Raw genomic sequence first — 24761 nt, 5'->3', positions numbered from 1 at the left:
TCCTCCTCCTCCTCCTCCTCCTCCTCCTCCTCCTCCTCCTCCTCCTCCTCCTCCTCCTCTTCTTCTTCTTCTTCTTCTTCTTCTTCTTCTTCTTCTTCTTCTTCTTCTTCTTCTTCTTCTTCTTCTTCTTCTTCTTCTTCTTGTTCTATTTTTTTTTAGATGGAGCCTCACTCTGTTACCCAGGCTGGGGTGCAATGGCAGGATCTTGGCTCACTGTGGCCTCTGCCTCCTGTGTTCAAGCAATTCTCCTGCCTCAGCTTCCTGAGTAACTGGGACTACAGGTGTGCACCACCATGCCTGGCTGATTTTGTGTGTGTGTGTGTGTGTGTGTGTGTGTTTTTAGTAGAGATGGGGTTTCACCGTGTTGGCCAGGCTGGTCTTGAACTCCTGACCTCAAGTGATCTGCCTGCCTTGGCCTCTCAGAGTGCTGGGATTACAGGCATGAGCCATTGTGCCTGGCTTGTGTCTTACTTTTATAGCTCCAGTGCTTAGAACAATGTCTGGCACTTGTGAGAAATTGGTATTATTTTTATGGTATTCAATAAATGTTTGATGAATAACTGAATGACCACTCATCAGCAGTTCCTATATAAAGCACATGTGTTTAATCACAGGAAGACAATGATCTCAAACAAATGTGATGTTGTTATGGCTAGTCTGTCTTTACTTCCTCCTTTCTTGCCTGCCCTTTGTTGATTTTTGCTCATATCTCCTTTTGATGGCTCAGCTGTGTTGAGTCCACACAGTAGAGAACACACACGCACACCCACACATACACTCTCCATATATTACCAACCATCTCCATTCCTGCAAAGACTGCAGATTCTATCCGTGAAGCTATTAAGCACTCCCAAATGGAGCAAACCTCTCATTGACTATCACATGCCTCCTTAAATGATCTTTGAATAGCATTTTCTTTTTATTGCTTTGTGTAGTTCAATGGCACCAATTGCGATTACTCTAACTTGTGATAAACCCCAGATCTATAAATCTCCTGTTCATTCATTATTTTCCTCTCACTCCTTCTCAAGCTGTTATTTTTTGGAATGTAGTGAGGAGGGAGGAGTGGAGAGAGAAGAAAATAAAAGGACACCAAATTAACAGGAAAACAAATAAAATAGGGAAGCACTTCTCCCTGGGTGACAGGCACCCTATTAGACACTGTTAAACAGAACAAATATGCTTTAATACAGCACAAGTAGGTCTTTTATATTTATTCTAAATGGGAAATATAATGATCACCAACTTATCTTTAAGGGAAGAAGAAGCTAATTGTTCTAATATCTTACTAATCCTAGCAACTGGGAGAAAAATAATTGTTTTTCACTATTTTACCAATTGGTCAATTTATACCAAGGTGTGTCGTATAGCATGGACAGCGATTTCTATTTCTTGATCTATGTCATGGTTGCTATTCCATTTTAATTATTAATATGTGGAAATTATAATTATTTTGAGTATTGGTATGAGATAATTATAAATATAAAACAGCTTCATGTGCTTTCTGATGCCCTTTCTTATCTGCAGACATGCTGGAGTTCGGGGGCATGAGCTTCAGAGGGAGAGAAACGTATAATGTGGTCCTTAGGGCCGCAAGGCTGGCTGGAGTGGAAGCAGAGGAGCCTCCTCCCTCCAGGGCCCTCCCTCTCCTTCACCTCTGCCTTCCAGCCCGCCAGAGCCAAAGCTGACCCACCTGTGTGTCTCTCCTCTGCCCCACTGCCTCACCCTCCTCCTACCCTGTCTGAGTTGTTAGTTGAGATTTCTAACTCATCACACACGTTGGCTCAGCTTGCATCCCATCCCCTCATCTCCTCAGCCATCCAGAAGCTGAGGTCAGACACCTGGAGCTTTGGGTTTCAAATCCAGCCCAGCTCCTGACTTTTTTGGCTTCCCCAGTCCCCACAAACCTCTTTCGAGTTTCTCTAATGAGCTTTGCCAGCAAGAGAACATGTCTATTCAGCACCACGGACAGAGGCACGCTGTCCGTTCCCACAAATTAGAAGTGACTGCCCAGCAGTCTTGTCAAGGCAGTGGTGTTGGGGAGGGAAGGGGAGGCTGAGAAAGAGAAAAGTCAGTAAAGGCAACTGACTGGCAGGACACAGAAAATGCGGCCCCCAACTCTGGCTGTACTCAGTCATGGGGTTCCTACAAATGGGAAGTAGCTTTTTGATGCTGTTGGCTTCTTTCAGGCAGGCAGCAAATGGGGAAGGTTATCACTTCCTGTGCTTAATTTTGTTGGCCTAACTCTTGTCAGATTGTCACCATGATGGGTGCTGGAAACAGGCCCACAGCTGGCAAAGTCTCAGGCATGGGGAGCGCATAGGGATGTGGGTGTTGTGGTCGGGGTTGGGAGGAGAGACGGTTGAGGAGCTTGGAAAGAGGGCACTGAGACTATGCTATGGTCATGCTCTGGGGATAGAGATGGTAGAAAGGAGCTACCTCCTTCACACTGGAAGTGGGAATGAGGAGACACGGGCCCCGGGCCCTGGAAGGGGAGGGGTCCAGCTCACGGCAAGCATGGCTGGTGGGATCCAAGGCTTCATTTGTCTGACTTTAATGAATAAATGGCATCCCCAGCCACTGTTTACCTACTTTTGAATCCTCACAAACAGTCTGTGGCATCTGATGGAGAGGGTTACTAGCTGCATGGAGACAGATGGCTAGGGATGGAGAGGATTGGTTCTTTATTACAGCAGACCCGTAAGTGACAGCACTCCTTCTCCCAGCCTCCATGCCAATGTCAATACATTTCTTAAGCCTTCAGTGACCCAATGAAGCCAGTGCAAGAGGAAGACAGAATGGCCTGTGAGTAAGAGTGAGAAGTAGGGTCAGTAGAGTTGGGAAAAGGGGCAGGTTTCCAAGGGTAACTTCTTTGGGAATAAAGACATTGCCTTATTCTTCTTTAGTATTCTCCTAAGTGCCTGTATAGTGCTGTTTATTCAACAGGCATTCAAGAAACATGAGTGATGGAGGAGGCAGGTAGAGAGGTCTGGATTAGAAATGAGAATAGGAGCAGATTTAATTGGGCTGGCTGTGGGGTGGGGTGAGGAAGAAATGGTAGGGAAGAGAGAGGAAGAGAAGTAGGGGACACAAAGGGAGAAGGGAAGATTGCATAAAGACAATGCTCCTGAATAAGTATCCTGTGTTTTAGGCATTCACTATGCTTCCCCACATTATTGTACAAATGACGTTGTGGAAACCAAACTGGTCTTCCCACTGTCCTGTTCAGAGAGGTCCCAGGTCTTATTCCTTGTTCCTCTGTCCTGTGGCTGTAGGGGATAACTTCCTCCCTCCAGATTACCCCTGGGACGATGGGGAGGTTCTCACTGACCTTCATTCATTCTCCGAAACTTGTCCTTGGCCATGTAGCCCAGCACCAGACAGCATCCTCTCTTCTGGAGGCCCAGCTCTGGAAGAGAAGCACAGGTAGGTGAGTTGGGAATGGGAACAGGTCAGGCATTAGGAGAGGCCCCTCTGCAGGGGCCTGTGGAGCTTGTTGCTCTTATAAACAGAGGTGCTTTTTTTGTTTAGCCAACATTTAGATGGAACTTATTAGGTTCCAGGCATAATTTTAAGCCAGCAATTCTTCATTTTGATTTTTCATAACAACCCTGTTTCCCCATTTTCTATCATCCCCATTTACAGATATATGAAGTTAGTGGCATTGGATGAAAGAGCTAGCAGGTGGTAAAGCAAGAGCTTTGAACCTAGGCAGGCTGGCTCTGAGTCCATGCTCATAACCATAACTCTGGGTTGTTGAGGGCCTTTGTATCTCAGGCTTGGGGACTATGCTCACATCAACTTGGGACTGTGGCCAGACCTGCCAGGGTGATGTGAAATCTATCCAGTGGTGTCTAGGATGGAATAGTGCAACCGGACACAGTGGGTGACTCAGGAGGATGAAGAAGTGATTGTGTGAGTTTAGGGCAGCGAGGTGACAGAGAAGTTAAGGTATAGGCAGAAGAGCTCTTTCTACCTTTTAGAGAGGGTGCATTTCTGGTGCTAGAGAATCCTGTGCCTTCCTATATCAAGGCCCAATTTAGCACCATCATCAAGCACTTATGAAGTGTAGACTTAGAGCACAGGGGTCGAGATAGCTGAGAGACACAGACTCCACAGGGCTTTGACCCAATTGGAAAAACAAGATGGAATAACAATTCCAGATAGCAAATGCAAGAGACAATTTTTTTTTTATTTGCACAGTATTCTGTAAATAGTGTCCACTGTGTGTGTGAGCATTAAATTGGAGTCCATCTGCCTTACAAGAAGGCAAGCTTTCCTCTCTGGTATTTGTGCTTTTATCCTGATTTGTCTTAAGCACTTTATGGGTTCTGAAGCAATGGCCCACTCATTTTTTTTGACCCCCTCTACCCCCAAACAACCCCCTGAAGTGGGCAGGTGGGCCACTCAACTGATATTATGCAGATGGGAACACTGAGGTTCAACTATGTTAAATGACTTCCCATGATTGTATTAGACCCCCACCCCACCTTGTAGCATACAAGTCATACAAATGTGATAGCTGCCACAAACTTGGTAAATAGATAAGGAATTTGGTTTCTAGAAGAGGGAATGTGACTGCAGCTCTACCCGGCCCTTGCCAGGATTTCTGGGCTCCTGCCTGCTCCTTCCTTTGGTATTTCAGAGAAAGAGGGTCCCAATGAGTGATGCATCACAGCACCTTCTCCCATGACACCGACTGTCTCTCTGAACCCAGCCAGTCACTGTCCAGGCTTGAGAGGATAGACAGAGCGGGTCATTCCTCTTTCTCCTTCTCCATCCACCGTCTGCAGCCCAGGTCCACCCGCCAAGCGTAGCAGGATGAAAGGGAGTGCAGGGCCCATGAGACACAGATAAGTCAAGCTCAGGGGCTCCTGCCCTAGAGAAAAACAAAGCATGGCAGGAGGTGGCAGAACGCCATGGCCCAGGGAGGTCGCTGGCTTTGATCTCCTGATTCTTTAAAGGGGTTTATTGACTATCAGTAAAGAGCAGAGAAGCAGATCTGAGGGCACCATTTCCAAAGGCACTCACTTCTCTTCCTTCCCCTCCACACTGGTGTCTGAAGGCTCAGCCAAACCGCCCTCACTTCAAACGGCCTTACATCTTAGGCGCCCAAATTGACGATGTTAAGTTCCCTCATTCAAGGCCTTGGCCCTTTCTTCAGGGGCTCCTGCTCTGTCGCGGGCCTCGTGGATCAAAGCCCCTTTGATGTTTACTTACTGTATTTGTGGATTCTTTCTGACAACCACCTTCAAGAGGCAGGAATGCAGCCTGCCAGGAGGGGGCCAGCGGAAGTACAAGCTGCGAGGAGGTGCTGAGCTCCCTGGAACAATAGCCTCTTGAGGGAGACTGTATTGAAACCTCAACACGCTGACGACAGGCAGAGTTAACCAGCCCATTATAATTGCACACGCATTGTTCATCATTAGAATGATACCATTGCTGACGATTCCCATTATATTTTTGCCATTGACTACTTATGCCCATCTAAAGCACATCAGCAATGGCTCCTAATAAGAAAAGGAGTTTGGGCTCCTGAACTAAGCCCCAACTCAATCCAGGAGCCTGGGAGGGAGGCACGGGAGCACTGAGTAGGAAGGGCAGAAGATGCTGGATGGATTTAGGCCAATGTTCCAGCTGGTCTACTGGACTGTCACTGAACGCTCAGGCAAATGGAAGGGTGAACAATTCTCCTACAGATTTAGAGAGTGTGAGCAATCTGTTGAATCTGGATTATCTCAGTTGGGTAGAGAACTCAATCTTTCCTCTGCCACATACTAGGACACCCCCCAGGGCAACTGCTTGAGGAGAGGCTGTGTGGGCAAGCGGTTATGATATAATAACTAAGAGTCTCACTGACTATGTTTGATTTTTGCAAATGAGCAGGAAAAGAAGTTTTAAAAAACCTGATTAATAAAAGAAATTGAGAATGAGGCAATTTCTCAATGTATTTGGCTCATTTAATTTGACACGTGTGGGTTAGTCTTAATTATTTAGGCGGCTACATTACAAGGCGCTAATAAGCACACTGCAGAAATTTATTAAGTGTGAGGGCTCTCTGACTGAGCCTTTGTAGAGAAGTGGGGAGAAGCTACTGGGATCTTTGCAAGAACGAGCAGGTTGGAGGATGAGTGAAGTGAGAATTAGCTAGTTGTCCATATATGAAAATCCGGGATGTCCTTTGGAGAGATTTGCAGAGCTAAATTAGAAGTCATTTGGTTCACATGAGGAAGTGTGCCAGCAGGGAGTGAAGTGGGGGAAGGGAGGAGAGGCTGGAAGCCCAAGTGGGAAGGTGAATATTGTCCAAGGTACTCACAATAGAGAGAACCAGGAGGAAGCTGGAGGCAATTGCTTTGGCTTGGGGAGACTCCACTAAGCCAAACTAGGTTATCAGGAGAGAGATGATAGAACATGACAGAAAGAACAGGAATCTCTCTTTTTGAGGTAGACCAGCCACCATCGGACTGTCACCTTCCTTGTCTCATAGCATGGAGATGAATGGGAGAGTCAGATCACAGATGCCCATTTTGGAACAGTAAGATGATGGGGTGTTTTCCAAGTAGGCTTTGGGGGTGATGTCTTTGGCTTAATCAGTGGCAGAACCACCATACTCTAAAGATGGCTATGGAAAAATAATTACCATGAAAGGAGTTGGTCCTGGTTAAAAGGACAAAGAAGTCCACAGTCACCTGCAGATGGGGCAGTGGAGGGCACTGTCCCAGGAACAAGGAAAGTTTAGGAATACTGCCTGTGCAAGGAAAAATGGATTGGAGCAGGGCATGTTTCTTAGGGAGGAGAGAAGGTTGCACCCTTGGGAACTCCTGGTCTCTGGCCTCTGAGCAACAGAAGCATCAGGACTGTGCCTTCTCCTGCTCTGAGCCCGTAGGACCAAGCACAGTGCCTGACACATGGCAAGTGCTCAGGAAAAAGTCTGCTGACTTAACGAAAGGGCTGGTTACAAAATATGGGGCAACGAAGGGTTCCCTTCGACTCGGGTCAGAATGAAAATAAGTGGGCTTCACCGTAATACAATGTTTTTAGGTTAGTGGGGGTTGGTTGTAGAGTGAATGAAACTTGTAGCTTATAGAAAGAGAAGCCTAGAGAACATAGTGGGATTTCCTCCTGGGAGGAATAAAAGGGGATGGCTTTTTAAATGGGATGGGTTTTCTTCCATTTCAGAAGGTGCAGATGGGATGTTTTCTAACCTTAGAATTTCTTCATTCTTACTAGTAATGTAGTGATACAGTGGTATTATTTCATATTTGTGGGATACTTATTTTTTAATGATGCTGTCATATTCCCTTTCTTTTTAGATGCTCACAGTAAGTAGTTCTGTGACATAGGCAAGTCAGAAATTATTTCCTCCATTTTGGTTTCACAAATTGAGGTTCAGAAGTAAAGTGACAGTTTAAGGCCAATGCACTAGCGGCAATAGTGCCCATGCTGGAACCCACGGCTGATTTCTGGCTTGGTTCTTAGGGTAAAGTACAGGGTCGCAGGGCTGCAGATGCTGCAAATCAAGACAAACCAGAGACTAGAGCACAGATCAGTGGTGTGGGCTGGGATGGTGCTGTGGGTCGAATTCCTCACTCTCCTAATAACCTAGTTCTGCATTCCCCTCCTGCACCAAATTCATACATCGAAGTCCTAATCCCAGTGCCTCAGAGTGTGCCCTTATTTGGAGACAGGAACTTTGTGGAGGTGATCATGTTATAATGAGGTCATTAGGATGGACCTTTATCCTATGACTGATGTCCTTATGAAGAGGAAAATCGAGGGATAGGCACATATACAGGGACACGCCATAGAAACTTGAAGACAGCCATCTGCAAGCCAAAGAGGGTGCCTGGGACAGATCCTTCCCTCCTAGCCCCCAGAAGGAACCAACTCTACTGACTTTGGACCTCTAGGCTCCAGAACTGTGGGACAATACATTTCTGTTGTTTGAGCTCCACAGCTGGTGGTGCTTTGTAACAGCCCTAGCAAATGAATACAGACAGGACAGGGAGGAGTGGGTCTTCTCTGAGCCCTGGCAATTTCCACTGGCTATGGTTCTCTGGAACCCACCCCCCAGGGCACAAAGCTGCCTTCAGGGAGCAGCATCACACCCTGCTAAGGAGACCCCAGGTGACTGGGGAGCGGCTACCAGGGTGGGTAAGATCTGATGGGGGTGGTGGCTACAAGAGACAGGAAAGAAGGAAGGTGGGGAGAGAAGGCTGGTTACGTGTCTGCACGTCTGGCACCCAGTGGCAAGCTGGAATGCCATTAGTGTCCCTGCTTCCAGGGTGAGGACCGTGTTGGCCAGGACAGCAGTTGCTAGTTGCCCGGTTGCCCTGTTCAGACACTAATGTGCCCTCAAGTAACTGCAGATGGAGCCAGTGACAACAGACAGGCACCAGCCTCTGCTACCGCACCTTTTCTGAGGCCATCAAATGCATCTGGATGGCTGCTTGTGGGAGGCCTTCCTGTCCTGTCCCCAACTTGCCCAGTCATAATAGTTCAGGTGTGCTTGCTAATGACTAACCTCTTCCCACCTAAAGCTAGTAGACTTGAGCACATCCCTGGAAGCCTATCAAACAAGAAACAGAACATTATTGACAGGCAGTTTGGTGTGGCTGTAGCAGAAGAAAAAAGATGAGGCAGGATATCTAGCCAGGGACCAGATCCTGGAGCAGCCAATGAGCCTCACCCAGGAGTTTGGGCTCTCTCTTAAAGGAGGTGGGGAGCCACGCAGAATGATAGGCTGGGGAAAGATGGGTGAGACTTGCATTTCATAAAGATCCCTTCAGCACTGGTGCAGATGATGGATAGGAGGAGATGAGCTCAGAGAAGGGAGGCCGGCTGGGAGACTGCTGCCATATTCCAGGTGGGAGATGGTGGGCTTGCATCTCCTGCTTCTTCCCACTCTCTGAAGATGGCCAGATATCAGAAAGCAAGGGAAGAACCCTCCGTTTTATCCTGACATTCATCCCTGCCACACTGACATAGAGAGCAGGGGAGGGGCTGAAAAAATAGCTCCCATTCCCCAGACAGTGCCTGAGATCATCTGGTGGAGACACCAGGTGGGCTTGGTTGGAGTCACAGGGAGGCCACATGGGGCAGGGGAGGCTTCAAAACTAACAGAGCTGGCTGGAGCTGTGCTGCAGCACTTACCAGTGAGCAACTCTCAGGCTTCTCTGAGCTTTAGTTTCCTCATTTATAAAACGTCGATTCTAATAGTAAGACCCTCCTCACATGATTCATGTGAAAAGCAAATGAGCCGACACATGGGCAGAAGTGCCCAGAATGAAGTACCTAATAAGGGTGAGTTCAATAAGTAGAAACAAAATACCAAAGCGCGGTTTAGAGATCATCAAATTATACCCCCCTCCTTTTTTCCTTTTTCGGATATGAAAGTGGAGATGCAGAGAGGTGGAGTGAGTTCTCCACGGAGACATAATGAACTATTAGGTGGCATACTTCCCAGGTTGGCATGTAGCTACCAGTGACATAGACTGGAAATGTGAGGCCAGTCAGGAAGACCAGCCAGGTGGCTGTCGTGGGAGAGGCCAAGGGACCAGAGGGCTTGGGAATGGAGAGGAAATGATGAATCAGAGACATTTCAGAAAGAGACAGTGGTGCTAAGTAACAGAGTGGGTGAAGCAGAGGAAGAGGGCAAGGATGACCCCAGTTTCTTTTGGTGGACATATTGGACAAAGAGTGATGTCTGTATCAGAGTAGGGTGATGACAAAGGAAGCCTATTAAGTCACAGGTGATAATGGTACATTTCTGGACTTCCTGTGTTCGAGGTGACAAGGTTCTAAAGTGAAGAGGACTTGGATGATCATGTGAGAAGGAGTTCCAGGCTGAAGAAATATTTTTAACCAGCTGCATTGACCTCAGAGGGTAAACATTTTGTTGGGGGAAACAGCAGTTGGATCCCATGGGTAGACTCTGCTACAAGCATTAATTCTACCCCTCTGGAACCAGGACATATTAATAAATGTGACTGGTATAAAGTTCAATGCACAGACACTCACAAAGAGGCCACTAAGTGCTAGGCACTATGTGCAAGAGAAAAAAATAGTAGGCAAATTTTCTAGCCCAAAGATACTATAATCCAGTTGGCTATACAAGACATATACTTGTGAAAAGGTAACTAAAAGTCAGAGACAGGTAATAGTTTGGTAAAGAAGTCGGCAGGCAGCATGCAAGTTATTTCTGCATGAATGGCAATTCTTACTGCAGGAGTCCCAACGAGGAAAAGAGAGCTTCAGGCTGTAGGATGGTGTGGGAGGCCCTTGCAAAAGGCCTTGAAGGCTGGAGATTGTCCCTAGTTTTGTCTTTGTTTTGGGTGTCTACCAGTGGTCTCTCTCATTTGTTATTGTCTATCAACAGCCATCAGTAGCCATTCTGCCCAGCAATGCCGTGCTGATTGCAGCATCCTGGGGTCTCCTGTTTGGAAAGTTTTCACTTTGATTGTGATAACTGCTTTCTGCATGAGTTCTGCCTACTCCTATTTTCAGCGTAATTACTCACATCCCAGGCAATAATGATGCCCATACATCATGCAAAGATCATAATTTTCTGATCAACCTCTATCATAAAGAGGCCTGAAGAGTAGAGTAGCAAAGGTATATTAATCCTGACTAGTTCCTGGCCCTGGACCTCCAGGACAAGTGATAAATGTTTAATAGCCCAATAATCTCATTGCTTGCTAATTCTAAGTTTATTAAATAACTATAAACTTTACGTTGTTGTAAAGACATAATTGTTACTTCATTGCTTATTTCATATGAGTTAATTATACTAGAACCAAGTTTTTCCCCATTCATATTAAGTATCAATTAGTTGTTTTAAACTATTGATTTGTATTTAATTAACTATGCTATTACATACCAATTAAATTCATATAAGAGGAATCTGAAACAGCTGTGGTCTTAAATGAAGTTTTTGAAATAATGAGTTCTATAACATTTCATGTCAAGTTACTGTCAGGAAGAGTTGACAATCATTTGTGATAATTCCAAAAAGTTGTTGTGACCCGCCAGCCCCTCTCACTAGCTCCCTCAGGTAGCAAGTTTCCCTCACACACCTGCTGATCACGTGCCGATCAGCACCTTACAGCTTGGTAGGCAGTGGAAGTGCTTAACACTGTAACACTGGGGTAACCCTTTGCCAGCCCTGCCTTCTCCAGCCTGCTCCAGCGATGCCATTATTTGGCTGGCACAGCTCCATCCCCCATGCGGCCAAGGTAGGCATTATTAGCAACTCCTCACCACCAGCTGTGGGGTCTAGAATTATCTGTGCTGTTATGTCTCAGATCCCGTGTGCCTGCAGGAAATCTACATGCCCATGTGGTCATCTATCCTTTGGCTTCTTCGAATCTCTGCTTACTGGCTTAAGTCTGTACATCTCAGGTGGGAAAAAAGATGGCAGACATTTGCTGAGCCACAATGGGCATTAACTTTTCTCGTCTCATTTAGCCCTCACAACACCTTTATGATCACAGGTGTTATTCTCCTTGTTATTTCGCAAGAAACTGACATTTTAGAGGAGTGAGGAGTTTGTCCTGAGTCCCACAGCTTCTGAGTGGTGAGGCTTGCCGTACACCTGCCTCTATGTTGGTGCTTGTTGGTGCGTCATGCCATGCTCTGTCTCCATTCTCTGTGAGATTCGATTCCTAACTAATTTGGAGTCTCAGCCCTTTGGGCTGGGTTTTCGACACCTTGCCTAGCTCTTGTCATCTTTCTCTCCTTGGAGGGCTGGGTTCCTCCCCTACCCTCAGACACTGCCTGGAATCTTTCTCCCAACTGATGAATGGCCTGGAATTCCAACACAGCCATCAGCTTTCTCTGGGGCACTTGGCCATCAACGTGGGACCCAAGGTTGGCAGAGCTCACTCCACTCCTCTGTACACTGAAAGTGGGACACTGGTTACTCCCTTTGGGGACTGGGTACAGCCCAGCCTTGCCCCTCTCCCTTGGCCAGCATCACCAAGGGTCTGCCCACCTGGGACCAAGTTCACGTAGTTGACCATCACAATGAAAGCTGCCATGTTCTGATTGTTATGCTTCATTAGTCTCTGGGCTAAGCACTTTGCATGCCTTACCTTCTTTATTCCTCATCAAAACTCTCTAAGGTAAGTGCTGTTATTATTCCTATTTGACAGAAGGGAAACTGAGGATCCAACAGGTTACATAACTTCCCCAAGGTCACATAGCTAGTAAGTGCTGAGGTTAGTAAAGCTAATCATGAATGAGATTCTTTGGACTTCCAGTATAATCCCTTTGTGAGAGGGGTGGAGCGTGGGGGATGTTAAATAATGTTGGTTAAAGAATTTTATGGCAAACAGTTTTATCCCAAGTACAAGGATGCCTCAGCCCGTTTCTAATTTAAGGTGTCGAATCCTAGTGAGTTACTTGCTAGGTGGGGGAACAGAGAAACAGGATTGTGAAGGCCATTCTTGTCCTCCAGTCTGTCTTCCACTCACCCTGTGAGGAACAGGAGCTGCCAAAAGCCACATGCCTGAGGGCTGTTAGACTTTTCCTAAGAGAAAGTTGGAAGTCATGACTAGTGTTTGAATGGGGCCAGATGCTCGACAGCTGTGTGTCCTACCCCTGGGGAGGCTCAGCCTGGTCCATTCAGTCCGTCAGGGCTGGGAGGCCACGCAGGAAAAGGCATCTCTGTTTTCCTTATTTCTAGAAGGACCAAGAGTTCCCGAAAGACCAAGACTGAAGGCAAAAAGGAGGCAGGCAAAGTCCCAGCCTGCCTCCAAGTATTCCCTTCCCCAGCCCGTACAGTTCTTTTGAGGCCAAGATCTTTGCAAAGCCAGAGACCCAATAAGAGGTTATACATACAAGATTGATTTGTGAAATTAGTCTTCGCACACATTGGCAAATGTATGGATTATTAGCTTTGCTGTACAGGTGAGGCTCAGGGAAGTCAAGCAGTTCTCCTAAAGTCACACAACTGGGAAATGGAGGACCCAGGATTAGAACCCAGGCCCATTTGGTGCCAGAGCCCAGGCCTACTGTGCCCTTCTTCCAGGATGCAGTCCCAATGTCATGCATATAGCCCAGCTGACCAGCAGAGACCCCAGTGGGAAGAGGGGACCCCCCCCCCAGCAGTGCTGCTGATGGAGTCACGGGCATCACTGTCAGGTGGTCAGGAGCACTGAGAAGCCCTTGTGGGCGTGAGGCCCCTGGAGAGCTCATTTCTCAGGGACTGGAGAGGCAGGGAGGTGGGGTGTAGTGGGGAAGCGTGGCGAGTGCCTGCCTACTCAGGGTGTGCAGGCAGCAGGGGTGGGGCTGCTGTTTAGTGATGGGCTTACAAACCTTCTTGTCACCTATTTATGGCCCACATAAAACTCTGAACACAGAGGATTAACTGAGAGGGTCCCAGAAGGGCCACACGCTGACTTTAAAGAATTGATCACTAGAGTCAGGCAGGAATGTCCAGCCCTTGCCCTCAGGCCCCTCATATGCTGCTGAATGAGTAGGGGTCGGGGGAGATGTTGGCACAAGGGAAGAGGGCAGAGAGAGAACAAAATGTCCTGCGAGTGGGGAGTGCAGGGTTTTTAGGGGTGCAGAGGGGTGGGCTAAGGTCCAGTGGGCTGCGAATGCCCCCTCCACATTCTGGGAGGAAAAGCAGCACAGGAGAGAGGCCAGGGGACAGCACATCCTTGCCCCCAGCCAAGACAGTCACAGCTGCCTGGTTCACAGTCCAGTGGGCATGCCTTGCCTCGCGGGGTGGGTCCTGTTCATCCAGGAATGCTGCGCACCTTCACTGGGGTGGAAGGAGGGAGGGCTGTCCAGCTCCCCCTGCTGTCTCTCCTCTCCCACACATTTCTGCAGAGAGGACTGTCCTCTAGGGCATTGTAACTTGGGCCACCTTGGGAGCTGAGGCCAGTGAGAAGCAGAGGACGAGGAACTGGTGAGATCTCCCCAACAGCAGAGCCAAGCCCAGGCAGCTACCTGCTTCCTCCACCCACCCCAGCCCACACAGCAAGGAGGGAAAGTAGGCGGTGGGGTTAGGAGAGGACCCAGAGGAAAAGGCGGGGAACCCCGCTGTCCTCCCATTACTGAAATCCTCCTTGAGCCTTACACACCCCATTACGACGCTGTGTCTTATAATTAAATTGAATCTGCCAGTTACCTCTCAGCACGGCAGCAATTCAAGCTCATTGGAGGCTTTCTTTGTTTATTTTCATTTATTTATTTATATAGTAATTATTTATCTAGCTATCCAGAGAGCTGGATGGAGGCCCCAGCCCAGTGTTTCTTTTGTCTTCAAAAACAAGAACGCTCAAATGCAGTCTCTTCCACTTCAGGTCAAGAGAGGAGAGGCGTAACAGAGACCACAGGGTGGCAGCAGATCCGCGGGGGGACCTCTTGCTGGGGGATATCGCTGGGACAGGGTTAAGGTCAAGATTGCAGGGGAAGCTTTGTCTGCCTGCCAGACGTGGCCTGGATCCTGCTCCTGATTCTACCCATTCTGTTCTTGTCAAAGATACTTTATGGAAACGCCCAACATTCCAGAAATCTTCATGGAAGCCCCTTACAGGCCCCAGACTAGCAGCCTCATTCTGAGGGACTAGAACATGGGCTGCAGAATGTGGAAACCAGGTTAACAGTATTATCGGCAACTAACACACCTGCAGATCTTTGCAGCTGAAGAAGCAAGTACATGTTCTTCTTTAACCCTGAACATTCACGGAGGACACTGAGGATCAGAGAGGTGCCACAACCTCCCTTGCTCAAAATCACCCCGCTGCTAATGGCAGGGCTGGGATTTGACCGCAACGCTTGGGGTAAAACCAAACTCCCCCACCTCCGTCAGAGCCCCAGATCAAAGCTGGTGGCCCAGCAACAAAAATCAAAGCTCCTTTCTTCTCTTTAATGATAACCTTTCAGCAGTGAGGGGGCAAAGGAGAGCATGATGGCTTTGAGCACGGAATCAACCTCAAACAGATCCAGGGGAGCGATTCTGAGCCACCAGCCATCACTCAATAAGAACATGAAAGTTTATTTACCACGAGGCCAGCCCAGTGGGAGGCAGATTGCTAGTAGGCATGCCACAGACTGCACAGACCCTGCACGTCAATAGCTGAGCCCCAGAGAGCTGACTGCTTTTGGGGTTATCTGACCTAGCAGGCCCACTAGAGCAAAGGATGAGGGTGGCTGGGATAGTGTGTGCTTACATGTGTGCATGCATTTGGAGAATGGGAAAGAATTCCAGACTTGAGATGGCTCCTTAGACTTAAATCTCCCTTGAAGAGAAAATGCTGGTTGTGCACCACTTCCACCCTTGCCTACATACTCCTGCCAACCCATTCATTTGGTTATTCATGAGCTGCTTAATACTTCTTGGAATAGGAAGGAATGGTACCAGAAAATACCGGGGTCCACACTGGCAATTCCTGGGTCTCTTCAGGAACAATCATGCTTACAAGGTTTTCGGTGCACATGGGAGGTGGGGATCAGTGTGCCTCTGGGACCTGTTTACCCAGATGAACCACTGGGGTTCTTGACTCAGGCTCTGTCAGTCCACAGAGGGTGGTCACGGCAATGTGGAGGAGGCCGGTGGCCCAGGGCCTGAACTACAGGAGAATTTATACTTCTTGTTCATCTGGAGAAAGTTCTCTGGACAGAGGACATAGTGAGGGAGCCTGGTTTAAAAGAAAGGGGCTTAAGCTAAGAAGCCCAGGCAGTAGGAAGTTCTATGCTACCCTGGCTTAAAGCTTTGGACAGTTGGGGCAGGTTCTCTCTTGGCTCCTGAGGCCAAGAGAAGCCAGCCTAGGAAGTTTGGACCATTGATCCCACAGCCCTGGGGCCTTCTCACATAGTAGTGTGGGCATCACAACCACCTCTTAGCTCTTGATCAGAGATGTCCACCTTCAGTCTCCTCAATGTGTACAATGGAGAGGTCTTGGGCTGTAATGAGGACTGGAGATAATACTGGGAGGTAAAGGTAAAGAGAGGTGTGTTCCTAAACCCAGTCTAAATGTATGGAACCAAGGCTGGACACGTTGTAAGCCCCTATAAATGGTACTTAGTTAGAAATATAACATAATATATTATTAGAAAGTACAGGGGTATGCTAAAAGTCTGGAAAATAATAAGATACTCTAAGATTAGCCTGAGAATTACAGTTCTGTAGCTTGAATAGAGACTGCTATGCTGTTGGAGTTAATACCCACAGCAGCTCAGGGAACAGCTTTGTTCCGCTCTCAGAGAAAGGGGCTGCCTGGTGGCTGTCCTACTGGGGCCGCTGTTCCTTCTATCGGGGATTCTCACACTCCTCTCAAGCATCACATTTCATTCATAGTTCAAGAACCCCCAAGAAACTCCTCTGTGTGTGGCCTTCTCTACCCCTACCATTGCCAGGTGGGCATCCCGTCCTCTGGGCACCCCCAACTGCCTTATTCATACCTCTTCATTCATTCATACCTTTGCTATGAGACTGCCTTATAGATGCAACCATGGTTTTGTATTTTTGCTCCATCCCTCCCAGACTGTGAGGTGGGAACCATCTCTATTAATCTCTAGAACCTGGCACAGGGCCTGGCACATCGTAGGCACTCAATGCACATGTATATGTGATGAGTGACTCCACAGACAGGAATGATCTACTCTAATTCAACAGATTAATATTTGATTTAGCACTGTGTATCCTTTCAAAATTCTGGGGGTCAAGGTGAGGACTGAGGTCTGAGATCTTCTCTGCTGGTTTGAGAACCGGACTCTGAGCAGGGCTCCAGCCTTGCCCCTTCCTCCTACCTTCATTGGTCCTTCCTTTTACAGAACTATAAGTCAGCCTCAGGTATGGGTCAGCTTTATGTAGTTAACCTTCCAGTCATTCAGGTTTTTATCTTTGAGTTTATTCTAATGTCATTCATTCATTCAAGGATAGCTCACTCTGTGTCAGTTCTGGCTGTTACGAATATTGTGATGAACAAGATAGACAAGAATTTTTGCCTTCCTGAGTTTCCATTTTAGCCTCTATTTAGGTCCTTTCCCTTACACGTAATTTAGTTGTAGGAAGTTTCCTGTGGGCTTGGGCAAATTATTAAACATCCCTGGACCTCAGCATCCCCATCTTCAAAATGCTCTCACCAAACCCTATCTCAAGCTGGCAGTGTGCCGCCCACCACAGCTTGGCCTTGTGTGGCTGGTGCTCGGTACCTCCAGTTGGTTTGAATGTGGGTGCACATGCATGTACGAGTTCATTTATTTGCTTCCTTTCTTCTCGGGCACTTAGATTTTTGATGCACACTGAGAGGGTCCTTTTTAATCAGCTGAGGAGCAAGGGATTCCTGAGCCACAGATGAAGCTCTCCCTACTGGAATGCAAAAGGAAGGACAAGAGATGGGCCTTTACGGAGATGCTGCTGTCTGCTGGGCACTTTACACACACGGAGTTATGCTATTTAGTCCACAGTGTAACTGGCCAGGGAGTTATTGCTTCCCGTACTTCTCATACGAGAAGACTGAGGCTCAGAGAGGCTCAAGGGCTCCCATAACCGAGGACCTGTGCCTTTGCTGCTGATGTCCACTCAACCTCTGGGCGGGGGTGGTGGGGAGGGCGTTGGGGCTCAGTCCACGTGGAAGGAAGAGAGAAATAGAATGTCACAGAGCCCTGTTTCAATACAGGGCTCAGCAAAATGTTTGTCTTGGCAGTGTTTCATATCGACCCAGTATGTGGCACATGGATTAAGTATGCAGTTTGGTGGTCTTTAAAGGATGAACATTTTCTCTAGGATCAATAAGCTGAGTGAGTTTGGGTCTGAATTCATCAAAATGTCACCTGAAACAAATTTAGTATCAGGACTTGTGCACTCAGGTCAGGTCGATGGGAGGGGGCAGGGACAAAACCCAAGGAATACCAGGTCTCTGGGAAAAGGTCCAGGGCACCTGTTGGACAAATTTGGGTCTGATAACTCAGAGTGGGGAGGGGGCCCTAGCTGGCAACCAGCATCCTAGAAACTAACCGCTGGCCTGGCACAGTGGCTTATGCTTGTAATCCCAGCACTTTGGAAGGCTGAGGCAGGTGGATCACCTGAGGTCAGGAGATCAAGACCAGCCTGGCCAATGTGGCGAAACCCCATCTCTACTAAAAATACAAAAAAAAAAAAAAAAAAAAATTAGCCAGGCGTGGTGGCAGGTGCCTGTAACCCCAGTTATTTGGGAGGCTGAGGCAGAAGAATAGCTTGAACGTGGGAAGTGGAGCTTGCAGTGAGCTAAGATTGTGCCACTGCACTCCAGCCTAGGCAACAGAGCAAGACTTTGTCTCAATTGAAAAAAAAAAAAAAAAAAAAAAGAAGAAACTAACTGTCCTGCCTCTGGTCTAGATGTCATCCTTACCTTCAGAGAGAAAAGCTGAGTGAGAGGCTGTGTGATGACCGCCCAGTTCTAGACTCGTCGAACAAAAAGGGTCTTTGAGGTTAATCAGTGCCATTCTCACACCAGTGCTAAAGGACTCCCTTGTTAGCACCTTGGAGAAGTAGTCACATGGGTTTCCCTTGGATCGTTCTAAAGACAGGGAGCTCATTACTTTGGAAGCTGTGCTTTTCATTTTTGGAGAGTTTAAATCATTTTAGAGTTCTTCTATGTTGAGTTTAAATATTCCCTACAGCCTTGCAACTTTGCCTCATTAGTCCCAAATCTGCACCGTGAGGCAACTAAGAATGAGACTAATCCCTCTTCCACTCAACTACTGAGAAGTTTAACAGACAATCTTTTCTTTTCCAAAATAAACAACCGTTAGGCTGTTTGGGTCCTGGGATGCTTGCAGCCCAGGAAATGCTCCCTCCCTCTCCCCTTAGACTCTGGCTTCATTCCCTGGTCCTTAGCATCTCACAAAGAATGAGGAGGGCAAAGTGGGAATTCATTGGAAGAGAGCCTTCGTTCACATACTAGGAAAGAAAAGGGATGATCCTGGGCTTGGCGTGAACTTCCACGTGAGCGCGACTCAGCGCCGACCTGGTAATAGGAGTGGGAGTGTGTATTGTGCACACAGGTGGGGATGGGGTGAGAACTTGGGGTGTGACATGTCCCTGTGGGTGGACACATTGTGAACAGTAAGTATCATGAATGTGTGACAGCATGTGGAGCACGTGGGTGAGCGTGTATGCGTATACACATGCTGCCTGCTTAGGTCCTGGGGGAGGGACTCAGAATCCGCCTCACACCATGGACAGTTCTGGCAATGGGTATGGCAAACTATTCCTGACCAACAGGCTTCCGGACTTCTGACTCAGCACCAGTCCTGCTCCTTCTGTCTCAATGACTGTCCCCTGTCCCTGGAGATGTAAGAGTTCCAGGCTCTCCTATCACACCTAGTCTGGACTTACTGATTCCAAGGTGAAAATGAGCCACCATGTATTGGCCATCCGTGAGCAAGTATCTTCCCTGCAAAATGCTTTTCACACACTCTCTCACTTAGCCTCACCATGCCTAGAGAAAGGACTTTCTGTGACTTATGAAGACAACTGAGGACCAGCAAGGCAAGACAACTGTCTGACGCCACACAGCAATAGAACGAGACTGGATCAAACCCAGAGCCCATGCTCTGTCTGTGTGCTGCCTCCAAGAAACCATGGCCAAGAAAGCCATGCACCAGAGCTCACCAATGTCGCAGAGGGGCCCTCCCTTCCTGCCAGCCATCGACGGTCCTGGAGGACGAACGGGTCGTCTAAAACAGATGATGGTGGTGCGGGCCCCAGGGAGTTCCACCAAGAGCCTTAGGATTTATCACGTGGGAGGGCAGTTAGCTCCCAAACACAGGTGAGTATAAAATCCAATTTGTTAAATTGCATCCAGGGCCAGGGAGTGTGAGCTGCTCTGTCAGTTATGACTTCCTCGGGTTCCTGAGATGGCAGCTCCTCATTTCCTAAATCCTCCTGCTTGTTGTCTGAGCTTTTATCCCTCTGATTTACTTATTAGATTTCTACTAAGTCTTTTCTGTGCAGAGTGCTCAGTGTCCCTGGGAACCACTCTCTAATTTAACGAATAACTTGTCTCAGGAACAAACGGGGCCCAGGTTCATGCAGGAAGCCAGTGGAAGAGGAGAACCGGGGAGACAGTGAGAAGAGGGGCAGAAAAAACAGGGCGGGGTACAAAGGAGGCAAATGCACCTGTGGCCCTAGACTGGGGAGCCCTGAGGGGGATGGCATTTGTATCTGGAGTTGTACCTGGATCTGGACAATGCTTCCAGGTTACCACTGCTGGTAAGCAACGTGCCCAAACACCCTCTCTGGTCTCATGACCCCCTGTCTCTCTCCACCTCTGTGTGATGTTCTTCTGTTCACCTGTCTGTCTCCTTGAATTGTGAGGTCCTTCAAAGAGGGAGCCAAGTCATTTTTTTTTTTTTTTTTTTTTTGAGGCAGAGTCTTGCTCTGTCCAGGCTGGAGTACAGTGGTACGATCTTGGCTCACTGCAATCCCCGCCTTCCGGGTTCATACCATTCTCCTTCCTCAGTCTCCCGAGTAGCTGGGACTACACGCCACCATGCCTGGATAATTTTTACTAATTTTTTGTAGAGATGGGGTTTCACCGTGTTAGCCAGGATGGTCTCGATCTCCTGACCTCGTGATCCACCCACCTCTGCTTCCCGAAGTGCTGGGATTACAGACATGAGTCACTGCGCCCGGCCCCAAGTCATCTTTTAACACTTGGCACTTGTCACTGTGTCTGGTCCACAGTAGGAATTTGACACATACTTGCTGGAGGGGCCAGTTATGGGGCACAGCTGAAAGCATAAAGATGCACTGGATGGCACTGCAGCCCCCAGAGGACCTGCAGTTGGGGAGACAGGTTGTGTACACAAAGGATAGCCAAAGACACCATGGCTGGGCTGGCCAGGGAGGTCTTTGTGGAGGAGGTTGGACTAGACCGGGCCACCTGTAATGCTGGGGACTGGTCAGCCAGAGAGCAGGAGAGCATTCTAGGAGGAAGAATGGCTTGAGCCAAGGGTTCAGGTAGTGATGGGCAAGGGGGGGCCCTGAGTGGAAGGCAGGACCTGTGCAGGAAAGTCTAGAAAGGTCAGTGGAGGTATACTGTGGAGGGCTTTGAGCACAGAGGGTGGAGCCTGGAATTTCTTCTCCTGTGATGGAGCCTCTTGTTCGCCCTGGCTCAGCCCTGTGTGCTGTCAGGCACATTTGTTCACTGCCCTCCTGCAGGAGGGGGCCTGGCACAGTTTCTGTGCACCCTGGACAAGCAGGGCCGCGTGTGGTCCAGGACTGCTCTGCCCTGTCTTCCCCTCTGATTCAGGAAGGAAGAACTTGCCCTAGACTCTGTCTGTCTAAAGTAACCTCCCTCCCCAGCCCCACCTGGCCCTACCTGTTCAAGGAGTTTCCAGTTTTTTTTTTTTTTTTTTCCTTGACGTTACAGTCTCCGGGTTGCACTTAAACCTCAATGGCATCCCCTTTCAGTCTTTGCATGTGCTTCATAAATAAATGACTCTTTTGTGCAGATCCACTGCTTATGGTGAAGTAGGCACTCACATAAATGCCAGGTCCTAGCTCTGGAAAGGGTTAGACAGCCCTTCTCAAACCATGCCTGCAATGCCAGTTGAAAGAACATGGAGGCGGGACAGCAGCCATGGGAATGAAGGGTGGCAGATAAAATCAGCGCCCCAGAAGCTCTGGGGCCTCCCCTCATTGATTAGATTTTCAAATATAATTTTGCTATAGTTTGGGGGTTTAGAGCTGGTCACATTATAGTCTTTTTTTTTTTTTTTTTTTTTTTTTTTGAGATAGAGTCTCAGTCTGTTGCCCAGGCTGGAGTGCAGCTGTGCAATCTTAGCCCACTGCAACCTCTACCTTCCGGGTTCAAGCGATTTTCCCGCTTCAGCCTCCCGAGTAGCTGGGGTTACAGGCACCCGCCATCATGCCTGGCTAATTTTTGTATTTTTGTAGAGACAGGGTTTCACCATGTTGACCAGGCTGGCCTTGAACTCCTGACCTCAGGTGATCTGCCCTCCTCAGCCTCCCAAAGTGTTGGGATTATAGGCATGAGCCACCACGCCCAGCCTATATTCAATTTTAAAACTTGCATTTATTTTTAAAATTGAAGCTAAAAGTTGTAGATCTATTTATGGTATACGAGATGACGTTTTGATAAAAGCATACATTGTGGAATGAATAGATCAATGAATTAACATATCCATTACCTCACATACATATCATTTTTTTTGCTCATGGTGAGAACATTTAAAACCTATTCTCTGAGCAATTTCCAATTATACGATCCATTGTTATTAACTATAATCACCATGTCCTGCCATAGACAGGAGTCTCCTCTCGAACCAGGGTTATGTCTCAGAACCAGAGTAGGAGGCGAAGCACCTCACACGAGAGCCTCTGCTGTCCTAATGTGCAGGGAAGTGAATGACAGGGACAAGGGGAAGGTGCTGGAAGGGGGCCAGCTATGAACTGAGCATAGGTAACAGACCACACCGGGCCTCCTGGATCCCTGCTTACACAAGGGCGTGTATTCATTGTTCCATTCCACAGATGGGAAAACAGAGACTCCTGGAGCTTAAGCAGCTTGCCCAAGGTCACACGGCTATGTGATAGAAGGGCTGGAACTTAGATCCTCCCACCCCAAAGCCAGGCTCCTCCCTGTGATCTGGCCCTGGTTTTGCCTGTGTGATTCCTCTGGCCTTTCGTGGAGCCTCTCTGGGCTTCTGTCTTCTCATCTCTCAAGCGAGGGGTGTACTCTCAACTGAGCGTCCTCTGCATGGCCTGTCCTCCCACTCAGGCCAGACCAGGACCAACTCCTGCCACTGTGCGTTGCAAGGATGCCCTGCTTGCTAGTGGGCCTGAGATTCACCAGCGGCAACACAGTGGTGCCTTCACCAGCCTTGCTAAGCTCTGGTTGTGTTTCTGCCTCTGATGTTTGGTATCAGAACGCATTCCCCTGATGCTGCTGGAAGCAATAATCCAGACACGGTTCGGGGGTTTAGTGGAAATCCTCCGCTATAGCGGAAGAAAATGAAACCCAGTGAAGCAAGGATTTTGGCAGATGCGAAAATCTGCCAATTTACCTTCCCAATCTGCACTGCACGGCAGGGACAGCTGAGAAGCAGGTGGATGGATGACCTGAGCTGCAGGTCAGGTGGGAAAGGGGTGAGAACTGAATTCAGAAGATTGGGGATTCTGCAGGTCTAGAGCCCCATGAGGATGGGAAGGGAAGGTCACCAAGTATTTGCAAAAACGTTGTAAGATCAGGATTGACCTTAATTGAGTGCTGACTATTAAAGGTCAGTGCTTGATGCAGCAACATATTTTCCTTTTAAGCTCTTGCAACACTGACGTATTGAAGAAGTACTAAAGAAGTATTATCCTCAATTATCTGACATACTGAAAAAGTATTATCCTGAATTATCTGACTTACTGAAGAAGTATTATCCTTAATTTTGGTTTGAGGGCTTAGATAGCCTAAGTGACTTGCCCAAAGCTACACAGTCAGTAAATGGCAGAGCACAGCAGAGATGCTCATTGCTAACAGAGGGACACTGCTATCTGTTCTTGATACTCAGACCCTCCCATCTCTCCCATCCACATCAGTTACCCACCATCATGGAAAAATGTGGTTCCGGATGTGGACAGCTGGCTCCCCGGGCCCCATACCTCCTGTGTGCTTCTGGAGCCTCCTCCATCTGACACGCCATGCCAGGTGTGGTCCTGGACCTTCCTGCTATCCTCAGCTCACCGTGGACTCTTTCTGAGCCAAGGGTATTGTGCGGCTACCAGGGAAAATATGCCCCCGCTCTAGGCCTGCCAGCAGCTCTAGGGCAATAAGCCATCTTTCTAAAATGAGATTTCCTATTTCAGGGACTCTGAAATCTCCAGTTCTGCCAAACCACAGGTCTTCTCCTCAGCTTAGGATAGCTGGGATCATGGCTGAGGTTGAGCTGATCACAGACCATCCCTCACTGAACCAATGATAACACCCTGCCAAGGGCCTCAGCACGAGCACCTGGAGCTTCTCTGTTCATATATTTACATATCAAGTTAGAAATGAACACACGAAGGAGTCTAGCATGAGGAGGACGGGATGCACTGTGGAGTTAGACACACTTAGGTTCACATCCCAGTGTCATCACTTATTAGTTGTGCAACCCCGGGCAAGACATTTAACTCCTCTATGAGCCTGCTTCCTTCTTTGTAAAATGCAAAGAATGATCCCACCTACCTCAAGGAGCTTCTATGGGGATAAACAAGAGCAAGTCCTTAGTACGGTGCCTGGCGCACAGCGAGGCTCCCGAAATGGAGGCTCCCGCTGTCACGACCCTGGCCCGGGGAAATGCCTGTCTCCTCCATTTAGAAAGTGACAGCTGACAGCAGGCCCGAGGCAGCCAGGTAGGGAGGCTGCCTGTGTGCAGCCCGCTATGGAGGCTGCTGGTGGCTGCAGGCTTTCAGAAGGCATTACAGGCCATTGTTTTAATCAATACTATATTATTTCCTCCGCGGCAACGATCCCCATGTTTATTATGTGTAAATAGGGCTTTTCAATGATGTGAATGTGTTAGCTTAATGTAGTTGACATTCAGCATGCACAATCTGGTGGCTGCCCCTCAGGACTTCCAGGAAAATGAGATGGTGCAACCGTCACAAAGCCATCCTCGTGAGTAAAATTTGAGCAGTGGCGGCAGCCAGGGCACCCGACGAATTCTACAGATGTGGGCTGCTTGCTTGAGCAAGGAAAACAGACCATCACCATAGCCTAGGAGCATGGTCCGCAGGCAGTGTGGACGGTTGGTGCCCTGGAATTAGG

General features: G+C 48.2%; 1 protein-coding gene across 2 annotated transcripts in view; it reads right to left on the bottom strand.

Moving 5' to 3' along the window:
• Positions 1–24761, bottom strand: part of KIRREL3 (kirre like nephrin family adhesion molecule 3) — a 566546-nt gene that overhangs the window by 128333 nt on the left and 413452 nt on the right. For both annotated transcript variants that reach the window (XM_010353021.2, XM_010353020.2), the window contains exon 2: positions 3332–3409. In XM_010353021.2, coding sequence (XP_010351323.1) covers positions 3332–3409 — 78 coding nt within the window. The remainder of the gene's footprint in view (positions 1–3331; positions 3410–24761) is intronic.

Source organism: Rhinopithecus roxellana, chromosome 15, assembly GCF_007565055.1.
Source record: "Rhinopithecus roxellana isolate Shanxi Qingling chromosome 15, ASM756505v1, whole genome shotgun sequence".
Lineage (NCBI taxonomy): Eukaryota > Metazoa > Chordata > Mammalia > Primates > Cercopithecidae > Rhinopithecus > Rhinopithecus roxellana.
Note: the sequence above shows the minus strand (reverse complement) of the source record. Positions and strands in the feature narration are given on the sequence as shown.